The sequence below is a fragment of the Aquarana catesbeiana genome, linkage group LG08 (assembly GCF_042186555.1).
Source record: "Aquarana catesbeiana isolate 2022-GZ linkage group LG08, ASM4218655v1, whole genome shotgun sequence".
Lineage (NCBI taxonomy): Eukaryota > Metazoa > Chordata > Amphibia > Anura > Ranidae > Aquarana > Aquarana catesbeiana.
The window spans coordinates 230670272-230691574 of NC_133331.1; the positions used below are offsets into that span (position 1 = coordinate 230670272).

General features: G+C 41.6%; 1 protein-coding gene across 14 annotated transcripts in view; it reads right to left on the bottom strand.

Annotated features, from left to right (window-relative positions):
- The window catches only part of RASSF4 (Ras association domain family member 4), a 683776-nt gene that overhangs the window by 420161 nt on the left and 242312 nt on the right, over positions 1-21303 (bottom strand). For all 14 annotated transcript variants that reach the window (XM_073596936.1, XM_073596950.1, XM_073596935.1 and 11 more), the window contains one exon: positions 8298-8374. In XM_073596936.1, the coding sequence (XP_073453037.1) occupies positions 8298-8356 (59 nt within the window). In that variant the 5' untranslated portion in view covers positions 8357-8374. The remainder of the gene's footprint in view (positions 1-8297; positions 8375-21303) is intronic.

The following is a 21303-nucleotide window of genomic DNA, read 5'->3' on the forward strand; positions in this document are numbered from 1 at the left end:
GCCTTTAAATTTAGCACTTTTGACTTTGACCGTTTGAGTCCCATAGACTTCAATGGGGTTCTAAAGTTTGTGCAAATTTTCGGTCCGTTCGCAGGTTCTGGTGCGAACCGAACCGGGGGTGTTCGGCTCATCCCTAATCTACACCCCTAAAGTTTTTCAAGGGGTAGTGGGACTGGCGAGACCATCTGAAAAAGCACCACCTCAGAAGTAATAGCAGTAAGGTAGGAGGGGCCCAAAAAAAAGAAAAAAGAAAGAAGAAAATATATGAATCTGCTCTATGACCAGGAGAAGGTCAAAATAGCATCTATTAGGATTCTGGGGAGGAGGGGGGAGGGAGGGGGAGGAGGTGGGGGGATGGGGGAGGAAAAGGGAAGGGGAAATGTCGGAAAATTTCTGCCTGGATTGAGTCCCCTGATCTCTTAGGGAGTTGGCCCCCCACTCTCTTCCCTAGGAACCCCCCCCCCCCCGTTCTCCGAGCCTAGTTTCAGGATCAGGTAGGGGGGGGAGAGGTGTGGCGTGGAGATATAGAACTAAGATGACATTGTTAACCTGCTTAACCTATAACGTTAGAGGGTTAAATACTCCAGAAAAAAAGGTACAAGGTACTAAATGAAATCAGAAGGTACTATGCAAATATTATATTTTTACAAGAGACTCATTAGCACAAAATACAAATGTAAATCTATACTCAAAATTCTATCCAACATGGTACTATTGAGACTCCCCCACAAGAAAGAATGGCAAAAGATGTAAGATTTGTATTGGAAGACAGGAAAGTCGCTTCAGAAGGACAGTATCTATTTTTGAAAGGAAACTTACAGGGGATGGAGTGCACGCTGGCTAATGTCCCAATGGGGCTATTTGAAAGTGATCTTGAATAAATTAATGGATTTAAAAAAAGGCAATATAGTCTTGGCAGGAGACTTCAACTTTTGTTTGGATCCTCGAATAGACAGTACGTCGAATGCACAGGGGACTGGAAATAACCAACTACATCAATGCCAGTTGGTGGATGTATAGAGGGCTCAACACCCAAGGGCAAGACACTATTCACTCCATTGCTCAGTGCCAGGGCTTTTTTTCTGGTGGAACGTGCCGGAAATGTCATTCTGCCAGTGCCACCTATGCCAGACACAGACGGGGAAGCAGGGTGACTGCGACATGAAGGGGCGGCTGCATAAGCCGGCGATCATATATAGTTCCAGTTGCAACATGCCTGAGACGGTGGAGGGCGGAGTGATATCATCTTCTCTCCACCTCTCCCTGCAGATTGAATGCTCCCTTCGGCGGCAACCTCTCCTGGATCTGTGTGAAGAGAGAGAGAGCGAGCAGGCTTGTGTGAAACGTATAGCTTGACTACAGAAAAGCTGTGCAGCCTTTCTTGGTAAAGTACTCATGCAGGATGAGGCTTTGTTAATGCTGCTTGGATGTGGGTCTGTGAGTGTCTCTAAACTAGAAGGGACTGTATCTGAGCTAGAACGGGTTGTCTCTGCTGAATATGGAGCTGTCTCTTTGCTGGTTATGGGGCTTCCGCCCATAGCTCTTAAAGGGCCATTTTTTTTTTTCTTTAAATGATAATTTTTTTTTTTTATTGCATTTTAGTTTAAATGTGAGATCTAAGGTCTTTTTGATCTCATATTTAAGAGGTCCTGTCATGCTTTTTTTCTATTACAAAGGATGTTTACATTCCTTGTAATAGGAATAAAAGTGACAATTTTTAACATTTTTTTTTAAAAACAGTGTAAAAATAAAAAATAAAAGGTAAAATAAATAAGAATAAAAAAAAAATTAAACGCGCCCCATCCCGACGAGCTCGCGTGCAGAAGCAAACGCATACGTGAGTAGCGCTCGCATATGAAAACAGTGTTCAAACCACACATGTGAGGTATCGCCACAATCGGTAAAGCGAGAGCAATAATTCTAGCCCTAGACTTCCTCTGTAACTTAAAACATGCAACATGTAGAATTTTTTAAATGTCGCCTATGGAGATTTTTAAGGGTAAAAGCTTGTCGCCATTCCACGAGCGGGAGCAGTTTTGAAGCGTGACATGTTGGGTATGGATACCATGAAAGTATAGAACACTGGATGAAGGCACACATGATTTGACAAGAAATGTTTTTTAAAGTATGGGATCTAATTTATAGGCAAGAAATAAGGAATATAATTCACCACTAATTGCACTTTCTGGGACAAATTATTTTTTACCAGGCAAAGGGACACTTTCTGGAAGCTGGATAGGAAATGCACAATTAAAAGATGTAGTGGATAAAGGGAAAATAAAAACATAACAGGAGTTAAAATGTAAAAGTGATCTATTAAAGATCAATGAATGGAGGTATTTGGAGTTGAAGCATTTTGTGACAACATTACCACAGCCAGTTAACAGAGGAGAACTTAAACCCAATAGAACGTTTATGTAATGTACAGACAAAACTGAAACATGAAATATCTCGAATCTATAAAATACTTACGGATCTTGAGGGACTGGAAAGACCTTCATTCATTGGAAAATGGGAAGGGGAGTTGGGTTCACGATTAGATGAGCAACAGATGGTAAAAATGATGGGAACAGTACATGATTACGCGACCAATATAAAAAAAATAGAAACTATAAGTGCTTGGTGAGATGGTATATAACACCTGAAAAGATCCAAAAATACCAACCAGATAAATCCCCACTATGCTGGAGAGGCTGCAAACAGATAGGCAACATGATCCATATCTGGTGGGAATGTGTAAAAATAAAGAAGTTCTGGCAAGAGATACAACATATATAAGGGAAATTACAGGAAAGATGATATTAAATGATCCATGGACATGTTTATTCCATAAAACAAGTAGTTCAAAAAAACAACATAAGAGTGCTTTGATCCCATACCTATTGAATGCAGCGAAAGGAATAATACCCTAAAAAATGGTTAGATCCGGAAAAACCCAACAATAAAAGAATGATTTGATAGAATAGACTATATATTTAGAATGGACTATCTTAGTAGTAGAGAGGAGGGACAGGCAAAAAGAATTAATAGCATATGGGGAAAAAAATAGTTTTTAAGAAAACCAGGAAATATACAGAAAAACTGATGAAGTAGGCAGTGGAAAAGATGAAGAGATGGGGAGAGAGGGAGGCAAAGAAATGAGATAAGAGAGACTGACATGGTGGAGAGGGGGAGAGTGGGAGAGGTGGGAGGGTGGAGGATCTTTTTCTAGAGGGTGAATTGTATTTTAAAGGGTTGTAAAACTCTATTGGTATATGTGAAGATAATTGTTTGTTTATAATATAAAATAAAATAAAGTGTGTGTATGTATATATATATATATATATATATATATATATATATATATATATATATACTGTATATATATATATATATATATATATATATATATATATATATCCCCACAGTTACAACCTTTTGTACCACCTGCCCCACCCTATTAGATTGTAATACAGTACTGTATACAGTATCACAGCCCTCACATTTTTGTAAATTATTATTATTATACAGGATTTATATAGCGCCAACAGTTTATGCAGCGCTTTACAATATAAAAGGGAGACAATACAGTTATAATACAATAAAATACAAGAGGATTAAGAGGGCCCTGCTCAGAAGAGCTTACAATCTAATAGGGTGGGGCAGGTGGTACAAAAGGTTGTAACTGTGGGGAATGAGCTGTTGGAAGTGGTAGGAGATTAGTTGGAGACGTGATAGGCTTTCCAGAAGAGATGAGTTTTCAGGGATCGTCTGAAGGTAGCAAGAGAAGGGAATAGCTGGATAGATGGAGGTAGAGAGTTCCAGAGGGTGGGAGAGGCTCTGGAGAAATCCTGGAGACGAGCATGGGAGGAGGAGATGAGAGAGCTTGAAAGCAGGAGGTCTTGAGAAGAGCGGAGAGGTCGATTTGGGTGATATTTGGAGACAAGGTTGGTGATATAGTTCGGGGCAGAGTTGTGAATGGCTTTGTATGTTGTGGTTAGTATTTTGAATTTAATTTGCTGGGTGATTGGGAGCCAGTGTAGGGATTGGAGTAGAGGGTTGGCAGACACTGAGCGGTTGGTAAGGTGGATAAGTCTGGCAGCAGCATTCATGATAGACTGAAGAGGGGATAGCCTATGGAGAGGTAGGCCAATGAGAAGGGAGTTGCAATAGTCAAGGCGAGAGATAACAAGGGAGTGAATGAGGAGCTTGGTGGTTTCATTTGTTAAATAGGGGCGAATTTTAGAGATGTTACGGAGGTGAATTCTACAAACCTTTGACAACGATTGGATTTGAGGCTGAAATGACAAGTCAGAGTCTAGGATTACACCTAGTACCCTGGCGCAAGGGGAGGGACTGATGGTTTAATTGTTGATTTTGATGGAAAAGTCATGGAGGGGGGCACAGGCGGGGGGGGAATATTAATAGCTCAGTTTTAGAGAGATATTTTATTATATCTTTTCATGTGACAACATTGAAGAAATGACACTTTTCTACAATGTAAAGTAATGAGTGTACAGCTTGTATAACAGCATAAATCTGCTGTGACCTTAAAATAACTCAACACATAGCCATTAATGTCTAAACCCCTGGCAACAAATGTGAGTACACCCCTAAGTGAAAATGTCCACCTCCTCCACTCCTCTTCCCTTCTCCGTCAGGGTCCCCCAAGGTTCTGTTCTTGGTCCTCTTTTATTTTCAATCTACACCTCTTCCCTGGGTCAGCTGATAGCCTCTCACGGCTTTCAATATCATTTCTACGCTGACGACACACAAATCTATCTCACCACCCCTCAACTCACTCCATCAGTCTCCTCATGCATCACTAACTTACTAACAGACATATCTGTATGGATGTCACACAACTTCCTCAAACTCAACTTGTCCAAAACCGAACTTATAATATTTCCTCCCCCACGTGCCTCTTCCCCTGACTTATCTGTCAAAAGCAATAGTACAACCATCCACCCATCCCCACATGGTAGCGTGCTAGGTGTTATCCTGGACTCTGAACTCTGCTTTCGGCCCCACATCCAATCACTTTCCAAAGCTTGCCACCTCAACCTCTGCAACATCTCTAACCTACGTCCCTTTCTAAACAATGAAACCATAAAGCTCCTGATTCACTCCCTGGTTATCTCTCACCTTGACTACTGCAACTCCCTCCTCATTGGCTTACCTTTAAATAGACTATCCCCCCTTCAGTCCATCATGAATGCTGCTTCCAGATTCATTCACCTTACAAACTGCACAGTGTCTGCTACCCCTCTCTGCCAATCCCTCCATTGGCAGCCATTTGCCCAACAAATTAAACTCAAAATACTAACAATAAGTTACAAAGCCATCCACAACTCTGCCCCCAGCTCTATCACTAACCTAGTCTCAAAATACCAACCCATTCACCCTCTTTGTTCCTTCCAAGACCTCCTGCTCTCTAGCTCCCTCATCACCTCCTCCCATATCGGCCTCCAGGACTTCTCCTGAGCCTCGCCCATCCTCTGGAATTCACTACCCCAATCTGTCAGACTGTCTTCAAATGTATCCACTTTTAGGCGATCCCTGAAAACTTTCCTCTTCAGAGAAGCCTATCCTGCCTCCATCTAACAACTGCACTATTTTCTCCATTAGCTCATCCCCCACAGCTATTACCCTTTTGTATAACTTGACCCTCCCTCCTAGATTGTAAGCTCTAACAAGCAGGGCTCTCTGATTCCCCCTGTATTGAATTGTATTGTAATTGTACTGTCTGCCCTAATGTTGTAAAGCGCTGCGTAAACTGTCGGCGCTATATAAATCCTGTATAATAATAATAATAATGTCCAAATTGGGCCCAAAGTGTCAATATTGTGTGTGACCAGCATTATTTTCCAGCTCTGCCTTAACTCTTTTGGGCATGGAGTTCACCAGAGCTTCACAGGTTGCCACTGGAGTCCTCTTCCACTCCTCCATGACGTCATCATGGAGCTGGTGGATGTTAGAGACCTTGCGCTCCTCCACCTTCCGTTTGAGGATGCCCCACAGATGCTCAATAAGGTTTAGGTATTGAGACATGCTTGGCCAGTCCATCACCTTTACCCTCAGCTTCTTTATCAAGGCGGTGGTCGTCTTGGAGGTGTGTTTGGGGTCGTTACCATGTTGCAATACTGCCCTGTGGCCCAGTCTCCAAAGGGAGGGGATCATGCTCTGCTTCAGTATGTCACAGTACATGTTGGCATTTTTGGTTCCCTCAATGAACTGTAGCTCCCCAGTGCTGGCAGCACTCATGCAGCCCCAGACCATGACACTCCCACCACCATGCTTGACTGTAGGCAAGTCACACTTGTCTTTGTACTCCTCACCTGATTGCCACTACACATGCTTGACACCATCTGAACCAAATACATTTATCTTGGTCTCATCAGACCACAGAACATGGTTCCAGTAATCCATGTCCTTAGTCTGCTTGTCTTTAGCAAACTGTTTGTGGGCTTTCTTGTGCATCATCTTTAAAAGAGGCTTCCTTCTGGGATGACAGCCATGCAGAACAATTTGATGCAGTGTGCGGCGTATGGTCTGAGCACTGACAGGCTGATCCCCCAACCCTTCAACCTCTGCAGCAATGCTGGCAGCACTCATATGTCTATTTCCCAAAGACAACCTCTGGATATGATGCTGAGCACGTGCACTTCATGGTCGACCAAATGTCTTTGGTCGACCATGGCAAGGCCTGTTCTGAGTGAAACCTGTCCTGTTAAATCACTGTACGGTTTTGGGCACCGTGCAGCAGCTCAGTTTCAGGGTCTTGGAAATCTTCTTATAGCCTAGGCCATCTTCATGTAGAGCAACAATTCTTTTTTTCAGATCCTCAGAGAGTTATTTGCTATGAGATGCCATGTTGAACTTCCAGTGACCAGGATGAGAGAGTGAGAACGAAAACACCAAATTTAACACACCTGCTCCCCATTCACAGCTGAGACTTTGTAACACTAGCGAGTCACTTGACACCAGAGAGGGAAAATGGCTAATTGGGCCCAATTTGGACATTTTCACTTAGGGGTGTACTCACTTTTGTTGCCAGCGGTTTAGACATTAATGGCTGTGTGTTGAGTTATTTTGAGGGGACAGCAAATTTACACTGTTATACAAGCTGTACATTCACTACTTTACATTGTAGCAAAGTGTAATTTTTTCAGTGTTGTCACATGAAAAGATATAATAAAATATTTACAAAAATGTGAGGGGAGGGGTATATATATACACACACGCAATTGGGTGTCAATTGGCTCCTGAGAATAACAGGATCTGCTTTCAACTATCCTGGAGCTGTCCTAGAACCAAAGAAAAACCCGTATTCACCTCATTGTTTTATGTTTTTTTATTTTTAAAGCGATAACTGAATAATTAATAATTTTTAATACATTAAACAAAATAATACTTAAACGGTAACTAAAGGTTCATTTTTGTTTTTTTAAAAAAAAAACAAACATGTCATACTTACCTCCTCTGTGCAGTTGGTTTTGTACAGAGTGGCCCCGATCCTCCTCTTCTGAGGTCCCTTAGCGGCGCTCCTTCTCTTCTTGAGTGCCCTGTGGAGAGCTACTCTCCCTCAGAGCACTCGTGCGGGTGCGCTCCCGTGTCCTGCTGCTGCATTTATTGACATAGACAGCAGGGCTTGGCCCCGCCCCCTGGCTCCCACATAATTGGATTTGATTGACAGCAGCGGGAGCTAATGGTTGCGCTGCTATCAATCTATCCAATCAGGACCTGAGACACTGGCTGGAGCTGGTGTGCTCATCCCCATCGCTGGAAAGACCAGGTTCAGGTAAATAAAAGGGGGGCTCTGAGGGGCAGCTGCAGCACAGAAGATTTTTCACCCTAATGCATAGAATGCATTAAGGTGAAAAAACACAATGGTTTACAACCCCTTTAGTATCAAATACTTAAAAAAGCAAACAAAAAAAAAACTACAAAGAACACTAAGCAGCCTACTTATAAATGCTTTCAAACAAGAGTAAAAAAAAACACCCTAAAACACCCCTTCCCCTCAAAATATCCCAAACTGATGGATCTTCTTTTCTTTTAAACAAATTTTGCCTGAGCAGCTCAATTAGCAAAAATTGTGAGTTTCTGTTTCTGTGAAATTTTCAGACAGTGGAATTGGTAATTTTGCAGCATTCTGAAATCACCATTCTCATTATTACTTTTTACACCCATTAGTGTTTTTGCCTAAATTTCAAGCATTTTCATCTTTTTCAGCTGGAAATCTCCCACTTGGTTTTTATTCTTGCAATACATTTATGTTTTACTAAAACTTTATTTACAGCATAATAAATTCTTACCGTAAAATATATTTAGTGCTGCTGATCTTCACATATGGGTTTGGTTCCCCATCTCCCATCCTCAGTTGCTGATGCTCCTGTAACAGACATATAGTACATCAGATACTACAGGCAGCAAACAAGCTAAGAATGAACTGGCAATAGTAAGGAGTTAGACTGACAATGAAACAGCAATACATTTAAAATCAGCAAGGTTGAGCAAATCTTGCCCCGGTTCAGTTTATGAACAGTTTTGCGAATGTTGTTCAAATTTCAAAGCTTGCAAATTTTGCGGCAACTCAGTTGAAGTCTATGGGAGGCAAATCTTGTTGTTCAGTTCTGCCCATATGCTCTGTTCATAAGAAAGATAAGAAATCAATTGTCAAGCAAAAGGCACGGCAAGCTAGCCACTGCCATGGAGGACATTTACCAATGGCTAAAAAAAAAAAAAAAATATCTCCCCTTCCCTCCAAGAACTGTCAGTTCTCCAAAAGCATTACAACACACTTATAATATAGCTGCTACGAGCTCACCTTTTTATAGAAAGGGAGCTGGGTTATAATGCTGGGTTATAATTCCTTCAAATTATTTGCTCTTGTAATTCACCCGAGAAGGGAAAAGGCATGGCATTATAATTCACCGCATTATAGGTTGCTCCTTAATTCTGTTGGCTAACCTGCATGCTTTTTGGATTAGTGAACTTTATGAATCCAGGGAAATCATTACATGTAGTAGTTTATTACAAACTATCTGCAGCATTACTAAAGGTAGGTGGCAGGCAACATTTAAAGTATAACTAAAGTCAAACCATTTTTTTTTGTGTGTTGGATAGAGTGCAGAGGGATCAGAACCTCTGTCAGGTTTGTATTGCTGCCTGTGCCCTCGTTATTGAGATTCACCCTCTCTACATGTTCTGTTTACCATTATCATTGAAAGTGAAAGTAAAAGAAAATCCCAAATTTTAGGTTGTCCCCAGAAAAGTAATAGAGGTGAAATTTTCCAATTGGGACAATAGTTCTGGTGACCTGCAGGTCACCAAGGAATTCCCTTAATTTGCAGAGATTTTGTCTCACTTCCTGTTTGGCTATGGGACAGGAAGTGAATGGTAGAAAATCTGACAGGGGTTATAACCCTCCCTTACTTTATCCAAAATGAAAAAAAAAAGTTTTGCCCATACTTCTACTTTAAAACTTAGTTTGTAGATAGCCTTTACTTTTTCTTTAAAGCCCAACTTTGAGTTCAGGTCCATCTTCCTTCTTTATCGCCACCCTCTTCCCCCACTAGACTTGTTTTTTTCAGTGATCCAGTCTGGTGACATCACAGGTCCTCATTGATCTTATGTGATTTCTGCAGTGAGATAAGGATCATAAACGCTGCAGAGAAGGGTACCACATTATAACAAGCCTGAGCTCTATGCTGCCAGTGATATTTTTGTTCTGTGCCCAGCCTTGAGTTAGGGATTAAACGGCGTGATTAGGTTTATGTACATTGAGCTGAACATTCTAGATATTGGCTAACTCACACTTTTTTGCATGTTAACACATGCAATTTCCTGCAATGAAAAATATTGTAATAAACCATGAAAAAATATGAATTTATTGCAGCTTACCAGTATTTTAATGTTTGTATTTTACTGTTTGTGACTGTGCTAATTTTCTTCTGGTGATTTGTCAGTAACACACTTCTTGTCCACTCGCTGTACTGTATTTATAGAGAATTAGTAAGGCTACAATTACACCTCTTCTCTTCACTGTAACATGTGGGGGAGGTGTTCTGTAGTTTACTTGGAATAATGTGACTGATAGGAGTGCAAGCATGCTACGTCTCTTAAAATGGATGTAAACCCTCACATATACCCAGTGAAGTGAACAGCCTCAGATGATACACAGGGATGAAACAAATCTTTCTACATAATTTTTACATGAATATCTGTTGTCTTCATCTTTATATACTATTTAGAAAGTGCACATTGTGTTAGGAGATTTTCTCTTCCTGGTTAACACTGCAACAAAGTCTGGGCATACAGCCAAGACAGCTGATTGGAGGAAAGGCACACACCCCCTCTCCTCATAGGTAGAGACTTTCAGCTCTGTTTGTTGAATCATTCATCTCTGAGCTAATCTATTTATAGCATCCTCCCCAACACAAAACTCAAGCTGCTTTTATAATATGTGATGGAGAACTTGTCAGGAGTTATCAGGCTGATAAAAGAATAACAGGGCAGGAGACATGGATGGGAAATAGTGCTTTAAAGAGAGATAACAAAACACTGCAGATATCTGTGCCCAGCTCAAATTTCATGAATCGGATTTACATCTACTTTAACGCTACTTACCTCCTCGCTCATGTAATTTTTTTTGGTGTGGTGGATAGTGAAATATGAAATCTTGGGATCACACTTCCCTGACACACCAGCAGAAATCAATTCACTTCTAAAATCATTTCTGACTTGGAAGCAAATGTGTCAGGCAAAGCAGAATGCATTGCCATTTCGTTGTTTGGATAATGCAGCAAATGGGAAAATATCAAATATTTTGTATAAAATATGCTGAATTTTCAATGACCCAAGTAAACTAGAGGAAACTAGAGTCAGCTGTTTGGACTTGTTCTTGTCTGAAGATTTATCAACTATTTAAATTCTTACTAGAAAATCTTAAGCTTAAAAAACAGACATTAAGCATTCCTGAATACATTAATTCCTGAAGACTTATGGAAAGAAACTTCTAAAAGCTAGTGCTGACTAGGAATAGTCGAATATTAGTGATGCTGCACTGCCAAAATCTATCTATGAAAAAACTGTTTATGAAGCTCAAAATGAATCCCAGAACAACATTGTGCAGTGTTTCAGAGGTGTTCAAACCTGCTGAGACTGCATTCCCACTACATGCTTGCCCCAGCTATCTGTTGACAATGTGTGGTGTACACTGTATGGTCACAGTCAGTCAGTGGAACTTGAAAACTCAGTCAGGGTCTGATCAAATGTGTTTAAAACCTAACCTTCCAGGTTCCATATGTGAACTTTGGAATGATTTTCCAATTTATGGCTTAGCTTGGCATTTGTCTCTTAGCAAACCCTAAGAATCTTCGTACTTTTTTTCTGGTACTGCCTGACCTGTCATCCTAGGCAACCCTGAAGGTTTAACTCTTAATATCTGTCCTCACAATACCAGAGGCACTGGAGAAGCCCAAATGGGGCTTGTGTTTGCACCATGGGTGTGAACACCCATGCAATCCTATTCTGCTGCCGACCAAAAAAAGGGTCTTGAGCGAGTTTGGTCCGAATGCAATGCAAATTCAGTCATACTATCTGCATGGCTGAAATCGCATAGCACAGAGATTGCATGTGATTTACAGTATGGTGCGAATCACATGCGATGTCAGACATCGCACCAATGCAATGCAAATTCAGCCATACTATCTGTATGGCTGAAATCGCATCACACAGAGATCGCATGTGATTTCCACTGCAGTTTGGTGCAAATCACATGCGATGTCAGACATTAAGTGGGAACCGGCCCTTACTCTCTAAAGAAAAGAACATTAACCGTTTCACAGTTAAAGTGGTTGTAAAGGCTGAAGGTTTTTTTTAACTTCATGCATTCTATGCATGAAGGTAAAAAACTTTCTGTGTGCTGCTCCCCCCATAGCCCTCCTTTATACTCACCTGAGCTCCCTCTAAATCCAGTGATGTGCACGGGAGCCTCGGCTGTCCGGGGTTTCACTCTCTCATTGGCTGAGACATAGTAGCGGGAGCCATCAGTCATTCCAATTTTTTATGCCACATGGTAATTGCGTAGCGTTTTTTCAAACACAATTTTTTGGGAAAAAATACACTTTAATGAATTATAAAAAAACACAATATATTACCCATTTTTTTTTGTAACATATGAAAGATGATGTTACGCCAAGTAAATCGATACCATGTCATGCTTTTAAATTTTGCACACTCGGTGCGAATGACACCAAACTACAGTACTTAAAAATCTCCATTGGCGACGCTTTAAATATTTTTTACAGGTTACCAGTTTAGAGTTACAGAAGAGGTCTAGTGCAAGAATTATTGCTCTCGCTCTGATGTTTGTGGCAATACCTCACATATGTGCTGCAAACACAGTTTACATATGTGGGCATGACCTACGTATGCGTACACAGGGGCGCTTTAAAAACTTTTTTTATTATTATTTATTTTACTACTTTTTTACATTTTTACACTGTCCCTTTAGAAAAATGTTTGATCATTTTTATTGCTATCACAAGAAATATAAACATCCCTTGTGACAATAAAGCATGACAAGTCCTCTTTATGAAGAGATGTGGGGCCAAAAAGACCCCACATCTCTCCTCTACAATGGAAAGCATTAGATAAAAAAAACCAAAAAACTAGTGATCTAATATTTAAAAAAAAGCATCTGTCCTCTGTTCATCTCTGTGGCCAGTCATCGCCAGATTGGTTCTCGGGCATCACAATCAGCCAGGTAATCCCAGGAACCACCACTATTCAGCCACTTTTAGCAGAAAGGCCAGCGCCTGAAGAAAATTTCTCTACCAGGGTTGTGGCAATTAGCTCCAGCCAGAAGCCTGGTATCAAACGTCAAACTAATGACTAATGACTTGCGTTTGGCAAGTGGTTAGGCCCCTTTCACACTTGTGCAACTTTTCCTGCGACTTTGGACATCAGAGTCGCAAGACAAGTCGTACCCCATGATTCCCAATGATAACCATTCATATCTGTTTGACTTCAAGTCGCACCGACTTCGAAGTAGTCCCTGTACTTCTTTGGTCTGACTTTGACGCGAGTTAAGGTCCATAGACCTCAAGTTTACACAGGCATTCCCTGAAATCGCACCAAAATCGTGGTAAAATTGTGCAACTTTCAAGTTGCGGCAGTGTGAAAGGGGCCTAAGTCTAATGCCTAATACACACAATGAGATTATCGGACAAATGATCGTCCATTTCTTCTGCATGCTAATCTCAGATCCAACCTGAAGAGTTTATTAAAGTCATGAAAATTCTCGTACGACAGAATAAAAATTCGAAAGTGATCTCATGTAATGTAGTGTATTGCATTTTCGAACGTCAACTTATGGGTAGAGCTCCAAAGGGATGAAGCTAAGGGGAAAATAATACTGGGAGTATGCAATAGGCCCCCTAACCTGAGGGAAGAGGGGGAGACGGATCTCCTATCACAAGTTGGATTAGCAGCAAGGATGGGAAGTGTTATCATAATGGGGGATTTTAATTATCCAGACATAGAGGAAACCACGCATTCGTCTAAGGCTCGCCAGTTCCTAAATGTCTTGCAGGACAATTCCATGGTTCAGATGGTAGACACACCAACTAGAAATAAAGCGTTACTGGATCTACTGATTACCAACAATACAGACCTGATCAAGGATGTGGATATACGGGGCAATTTAGAAAACATCGATCACAGGTCAATTGACTTCAGTATAAATCACACAAATAGGAAACATAAGGGGAATACAAAGACACTGAATTTCAAGAGCCAACTTCCCTAAACTACAAACCTTGCTAGAAGGCATGAATTGGGATAACATCTTAGGAACAAAGAACAAGGAGGAGAGATGGGTTTGCTTTAAGAGCATATTAAATAAGGGCATTAGCCAATGCATCCCATTGGGTAATACATTTTAACTCCAATGAAAAAATGCATATAAAAGCAAAGGAGCCTTTTTTTTCTCTCTTCCTTTCTTTTCTCCTTTCCTCTCTCTTTTTTCCCCTTTTTCTTTTTTGCTCCTCCTTCTCCACTCTCCACACCCCCCACCCCCCCACACTCCCACTCCCCCCTTCTACAGTTTGCTAACCCCCCTTACCCTGACATCCTCATACAAGTCCCAATCTGATCACATACAGATTCTCTCCATGACTTCACCTCACTTCACAAACTCCTCAGCTACACTTGACTAGGGCCACGCATGGGCTTAAAGCATAGCAAGCCCCTCACCACTAACACTCACGACTCCCTCCAGATATGGTTACACTGGGCCTATATTCCATACCCTAGATGCCTTCTTCTCCCTGCAGACAGCCTGAGAACCAACAGCAGTCGCATACCATAAGGGTCCCAGTCCCTGTTAAAGCTTGACAATGCAATGCGAAGGATACCGAAGGGGAGAAGAGGTCCATATACACTTGGTAAAGGTTTATGTTGAAGTGATAAAATTTGCTCTTGTATTACAATCTTGTTGTTCCAATAACCGTTTATGTACAACAGTTATTCAAGATTTTTGTAAATGTTTTCTTTTCCTAAAATACATTTTTTTTGAAAAAAAAAGCGAAGGAGAAGGCCTTCAAAAAAATACAAGGATGAGGGATCAGCATTCAGACTTTATAAAGAATGCAACAAGAAATGTAAGGGTGCAATTAGGGCGGCTGAGATAGAACACAAAAGACGCATAGCGGAGGAGAGCAAAAAAAAAAATCCCAAGAAATTCTTTAAGTATGTAAACAGTAAAAAAGGGAAGACAGACCATATTGGCCCCATAAAGAATGAGGAGCGACATCTGGTTACAAAGGATGGGGAGATGGCGAGGGTATCGAATTTATTCTTCTCCTTAGTCTTCACGAGGGAATTGGGGGCTTCAGTAACCAAAACTGCAGTGTTTATCTTCATGACACATCACAGGAAGCACCTCCATGGTTATAGAGGACAGAATTAAAATGAGACTTGGAAAAATTAACATTAATAAATTACCAGGACCATATGGCTTGCATCCGAGGGTACTTAGGGAACTCAGTCAAGTAATTGCCAGACCATTGTTCCTAATTTTTACTAACAGTCTACTGACTGGAATGGTACCAGCTGATTGTGGAAAAGCCAATGTATCACCAATATTTAAAAAGGGCCCGAAATACATCCATTGGAATTACAGACCAGTTAGCCTAACATCAATAGTATGCAAGCTCTTTGAGGGGATGATAAGGGACTATATACAAGATTTTAGTAATGAGAACGGTATCATTAGCAGTAATCAGCATGTATTCATGAAGAATCGTTCTTGCCAAACAAATCTATTAACCTTCTATGAGGAGATGAGTTGCCATCTAAATAAAGGAAGGCCCGTAGACATGGTGTATCTGGATTTTGCAAACGCATTTGACACAGTTCCCCATAAATGTTTACTGTACAAAATAAGGTCCACTGGCATGGACCATAGGGTGAGTACATGGATTGAAACCTGTCTACAAGGGTGAGTTCAGAGGGTGGTGATAAATGGGGAGTGCTCAAAATGGTCAGGGGCGGGTAGTGGGGTCCCCCAGAGTTCTGTGCTGGGACCAATCCTATTTAATTTGTTCATAAACGACCTGGAGGATGGGGTAAACAGTTCAATCTCTGTATTTGTGGATAATACTAAGCTAACCAGGGCAATAACTTCTCCACAGGATGTGTAAACCTTGCAAAAAGATCTGAACAAATTAAAGGGGTGGGCAACTACATGGCAAATGAGGTTTAATGTAGAAAAATGTAAAATAATGCATTTGGGTGGCAAAAATATGAATGCAATCTATACACTGGGGGGAAACTTCTGGGGGAATCTAGGATGGAAAAGGACCTGGGGGTCCTAGTAGATGATAGGCTCAGCAATAGCATGCAATGCCTAGCTGCTGCTGACAAAGCAAACAGAATATTGGCATGCATTAAAAAGGGGATCAACTCCAGAGATAAAACGATAATTCTCCCGCTCTACAAGACTCTGGTCCGCCCGCACCTAGAGTATGCTGTCCAGTTCTGGGCACCAGTCCCCAGGAAGGATGTACTGGAAATGGAGTAAGTACAAAGAAGGGCAACAAAGCTAATAAAGGGTCTGGAGGATATTAGTTATGAGGAAAGCAAGCGTGCACTGAACTTATTCTCTCTGGAGAAGAGACGCTTGAGAGGGGATATGATTTCAATTTACAAATACCATACTGGTGACCCACAACAGGGATAAAACTTTTTCGCGGAAGGGAGTTTAACAAGACACGTGGCCACTCATTAAAATTAGAAGAAAAGAGGTTTAACCGTAAACTATGTAGAGGGTTCTTTACTGTAATGCCCCATACACATGGTCGGATTTTCTGACGGAAAATGTGCGATTGTTGGAAATTCCGACCGTGTGTGGGCTCCATCGGACTTTTTCCAGCAGATTTTCCGACACATAAAGTTTAAGAGCAGGCTATAAAATTTTCCGACAACAAAATACAATCGCGTCAATTCCGACCGTGTGTGGACAATTCCAACGCACAAAGTGCCACGCATGCTCAGAAGAAATTCCGAGACGGAACAGCTCGGTCTGGTAAAATTAGCTTTCGGAATGGATAGAGCACTTTCGTCAGGCTGCAACGTTTTAAATCGTTTAATACAGCGCACTCTCTTCTTCCTTATAATAGAAGAATGAAGTAGTTTTGCTGCTCATATTCACACAGACTTCTTCCAAACTTCTTTCTGTATTATTTATCGTGATTCCCTCAATATATTTTGATTTGTCACATCTGACCAAAAATCTTTTTTTGTTTTTTTTTTGTTTTTTTTTTTGTATTTTCTTCAAGGCCGATGTTTTTTTGTTTTTTTTTTACTCCAGAATTTTTTTGGGTGTGTTTTGTGTGTCAAGTTACCACAACACCATTATTATCTTGTATTATGTAATCTCAAGGAGATTGTTTGGTGTTGGTGTCTCTTTCACATTGTGTTTTTGAAATGTACCTGCCTCCTCACAAACAAACTGTCCTTTTTGAAGGAAAACACACATAGGCGAGTCTAATTGAAACAAAAATTCCTTTATTAAGGGCTCAGAACCAAACAAAGAGGGAGGCAACGCTGGATAAACATCAGAAATTGGCGAAGCCTTTGGCCCCCAGGGCAGACATCAATTATTTTACATCAAAATTGGTGGCCTGAGGAGTCCATATGTAAGGGAGTGCAGTCTGGTCCAGAAGTCCAAGAGATCCTGAAAGCAGCAGATGACATCTGTGTCCCCAGGCTGTGGTACTACAAGAGGCTGCATGTTTTGTCAGACCAGACTGAACCCAGGTCATCAATCTCTGGTCTTCCTTCCACGCTTCCTTCCCGGCTGTGGCTCTGGTGTTGGAGATGTGGCAGGAGGAGGAGTAGGACCTGGAGGAGGAGGAGTAGGACCTGGAGGAGGAGGAGGAGGAGGACTATGGGTGAGGTGCCAAATGTGGGTTGCACATGTGATTTGGCCCCTCAACCCCTAATTTAGAGCTTCCAAAATTAAAAACTCACATAGGAGTCGTTGGCCCTCCTCCATCTGCATAATTTTGCAGGCAGTTATGGCAGCAAAGTCCTCCTCCACAGTGTGGGGTGTTCTGAGGGCCTCAGTAGCCTTCCAAAAGAGGCCTATGGCAGCCTCCTCCAGGTTACTCCTCTTCCTGCCACTTTGTCTTTGAAGGTGTAGGGGAGGGACCTGGATATCAGGCAGCCTGCTTGGCCCGGCCACCTCCTGGCTGAGACTTCCCTGTGTATGGGAAGGGACCTTGTTTTAGTTTTTGCATCATCAATCACAATCCTAAATTAGTACTCCAAACTAACATTTATTTAACATCATTGATTGGACAACCAGAAATATTTAGAAGAATGCTATACCTGGCTCAAGCTGGGCTCCTCCACATGTTGCTGCCTGGAAGGCCCAGTTTGGGCGTCAGAAGCCTCAGCTGGGGGTGAAGGAAGCGTGGAGAGTGCTGGCCTGGGTTCAGTCTGACCTGACAGAAAATGCATACTGTCGTAGTACCACAGGCTGGGGACATAAATGTCATCTGCAGCTCCTGATCTCAGGGAATCCTGGACCTTCTTGCGCTCCCTTAGATAAGTGCTCCTCAGGCCACCAATTAGGATCTTCAAATAGATGATGTCTGCCGTGGGGATCACCGTCTTCACAAATTGCAGCAAATTATCCAGCGCTGCCTTCCTCTTTGTTTGGTTCTTATATTCAGGGTGGTTTATCTGTCACAGGCAGGGCAGCTCCCAGAACATATCAATGAAGATTGGCATAAAGTCCTGATCCTTCAAGATATCCATTTTAACTGCAAGACACAACACAAGACAAACCCTAATGTCAGCCTAAAGTCTTCTAAACTTGTCCAAATACAGGCCTCAATCTAGAAGCAGTATAGGCCCAATGTTAAATCTTACCTTCGCTATCACGAACGGCGCCTCCGTTACTCCTTCCTCCGCTCACAGATCGTGCGTGTTATGCTTTATAGACACTGCGCATGCGTGAAACTCGCCCGCACCTGACGTTCTTTCTTTCTAGTCTATTCCCCGCCCCTTCTCGTTCGTCGCAGTGGGGGAAGAGCACATGGCGGAGACACAGCAGGTGTCAGATAATTACACCAACGAGGAGGAGGAAAGCCCGGAGCCTGAAACGTCTGGATCCAGAAGGAGACGATTTAAGGCATCAAATATGTCCTTTGGGGAGATGTTGGAGATGGTGGACATCCTGAAGAGGGTCGACTATGATGGGAAGTATGGACCTTACCCCAACCCCAATGTCAGAAAGGCCAAGATCATGGCGAAAGTGGTAAAGAGTCTGCACCGGAATTTCGGGGTACGACGATCCAAGGATCAGCTCAGGAAGCGGTGGTCGGACCTGAAATTAAGGGAGCACGAGCAGTACAGAAGGATCAGGAGAGTGCTGCAAAAAAGTAAGTAGTTATCCTGTGTTCCTATTCTTTATGTTTATTACGTTCGTGCTGCTCCATGTGCTTTTCTTAACTGTTAAAAGAATAGTGGACCCCTGCAGTGGAATGGAGATGTATTGGTAAATCCTTTGGAACTGCTGCCGCCCAACATGCAGTCACCATAAAATGGGGACAGCTGAGTTGATTAGTGTGGTAGAAGGGAATGGCGCTGTTCCTTTATCTAATTAATGGTTCCCTACCTGCATGTTTATATATTCCTAAGTTTAAACAAGACGTACAGGTATCAAATAGTGGTATCCTTAAAAGATATTTCACAATATTGAACAAAGTGTGAGAAATATATATAAAATAATGATGGTGGTGTCAAACATCATACATAGTGCTGCTTGTTTATATTTCAAATGGCACTCGGTGAACGTGCGTGAGGTCAAATTTAAAATTAAAATTAAAAGGGAAGGGAACCAAAGCAGAAGCAAAAAAAAAGGAAGGGGGGGGGAGAGAAGGGGAAGGGGGGGGGGGGGAGTAAAAAATCAGGAATCACTCTTAATAAAGTGCAAGCGTGCTATCAAGTTCAAAAAAAGTCCTTATTATATAATAAACGTTCTGTCAGATTCGTTTTGGTCCTTATTAGTGCAATATCTTAGTGCATATCTTATGCAATATCTTGGTGCATGTGATGTTTGTGATTATAATCCTTCGGTTGTTTAAAAATCCGTGCTCTAAAAGTGCAGCCACTCACCAGATCCCTTCACCCCTGCAGGGGTATCAAGCAGTTACAGTTTTGCGCCACTGTACGGCAGTCTCTGGCAAACTCAGGATCGTGGTGTGTCATATAAAAAGAGAGAAGGAGTGCCCATAGTGTAAAATCGTTTTGTAAAAAGGTTTATTTAAACAAGTGGAGAGGTACTCACAATTTCACAGTATGATTCAAGCAAAGTAGAAAACAGTCACGGTTAACCTTCAGCTGTTGTAGATAAGTAGTGTTGGGAAGCACAGATTAGGGCATGAAGGGATCTGGTGAGTGGCTGCACTTTTAGAGCACGGATTTTTAAACAACCGAAGGATTATAATCACAAACATCACATGCACCAAGATATTGCACTAATAAGGACACCGAGTGCCATTGAAATATAAACAAGCAGCACTATGTATGATGTTTGACACCACCATCATTATTTTATATACATTTTTCACACTTTGTTCAATATTGTGAAATATCTTTTAAGGATACCACTATTTGATACCTGTACGTCTTGTTTAAACTTAGGAATATATAAACATGCAGGTAGGGAACCATTAATTATATAAAGGAACAGCGCCATCCCCTTCTACCACACTAATTTTCTTAACTGTTGTACAGTTTAAAATGCCAACTTTCATGTCCATGGGCACATTATTCGTTCGTATGTAACATTGTTCGTTCGGCCTAGAAAACACCATTGTTTTGGCCATATGCATTTGAAAACATTTTTTATTGCCTACTTGTCAGAAAATAATTTGGTTGTGTAGATGGGTTTGTAACTAAAATGAAATGCAAACTAGATTCTGTGTAAGGAGCGGACACTCAGTAGCTGTTTACACATCTGGACACAGGAGCACTAGTGTGGGACCCCAGAACACCCTTTTTATTAGGGGGTCCCACACAGGTGCTCCAGTGTCTACTATAGGGGTGACTTCATCTGTGAAGCCTGTACTAAACAGGTAAGTATTCAAGCTTGACAAAGGACAAAAAAATTTCAACATCTTGGAACTCTGCCAAAACAGACAATTGTACCCCACTTCCAAGCAATGTTTCATATTTATAGTTCTGCAATCAAATATCCGTGTGCTAAGTAGACCTATTTGTTTTTACATAGGGGATAAAAGACTCGGAGGACACCCCACATCCGAGGAGACCACAGACCCCCCACCTCAGGAAGAAGGGGAAATCCCACAAACACAACAGGAGGAGGAGGAGGAAGATGTGGTGGAAATTGTCACCACAACAGGTGAGTGTCTGCAAACACAGGCTCAGGTAAGAGATGGATGCCGGCAGATTTCTAATACATGATGTGTTTTTGTTTCTATATATTTAGGTGATCGTGATGTTGTGGATCCAGATTATTTCACCTCTGAAAGTGCACAGATCCTGATCGGGGAGATTATGGGGTGTAATAAGGACTTGGAAAACATCCAGAAAAACACCAATGATGTTCAAAAAAAAAAAATGAAAAACATCATTGATGTTTTAGGGAGAGTTTAAAACCCATCCAAATCCCTTTGTTTTTTTGGAGCCCAAAGGGTTCCGCGCATGGTTCGGACCTGCCCTTTTCTAGTCTCGTCGTACGTGGTGTACGTCACCGCGTTCTTGGCGATCGGAAATTCCGAC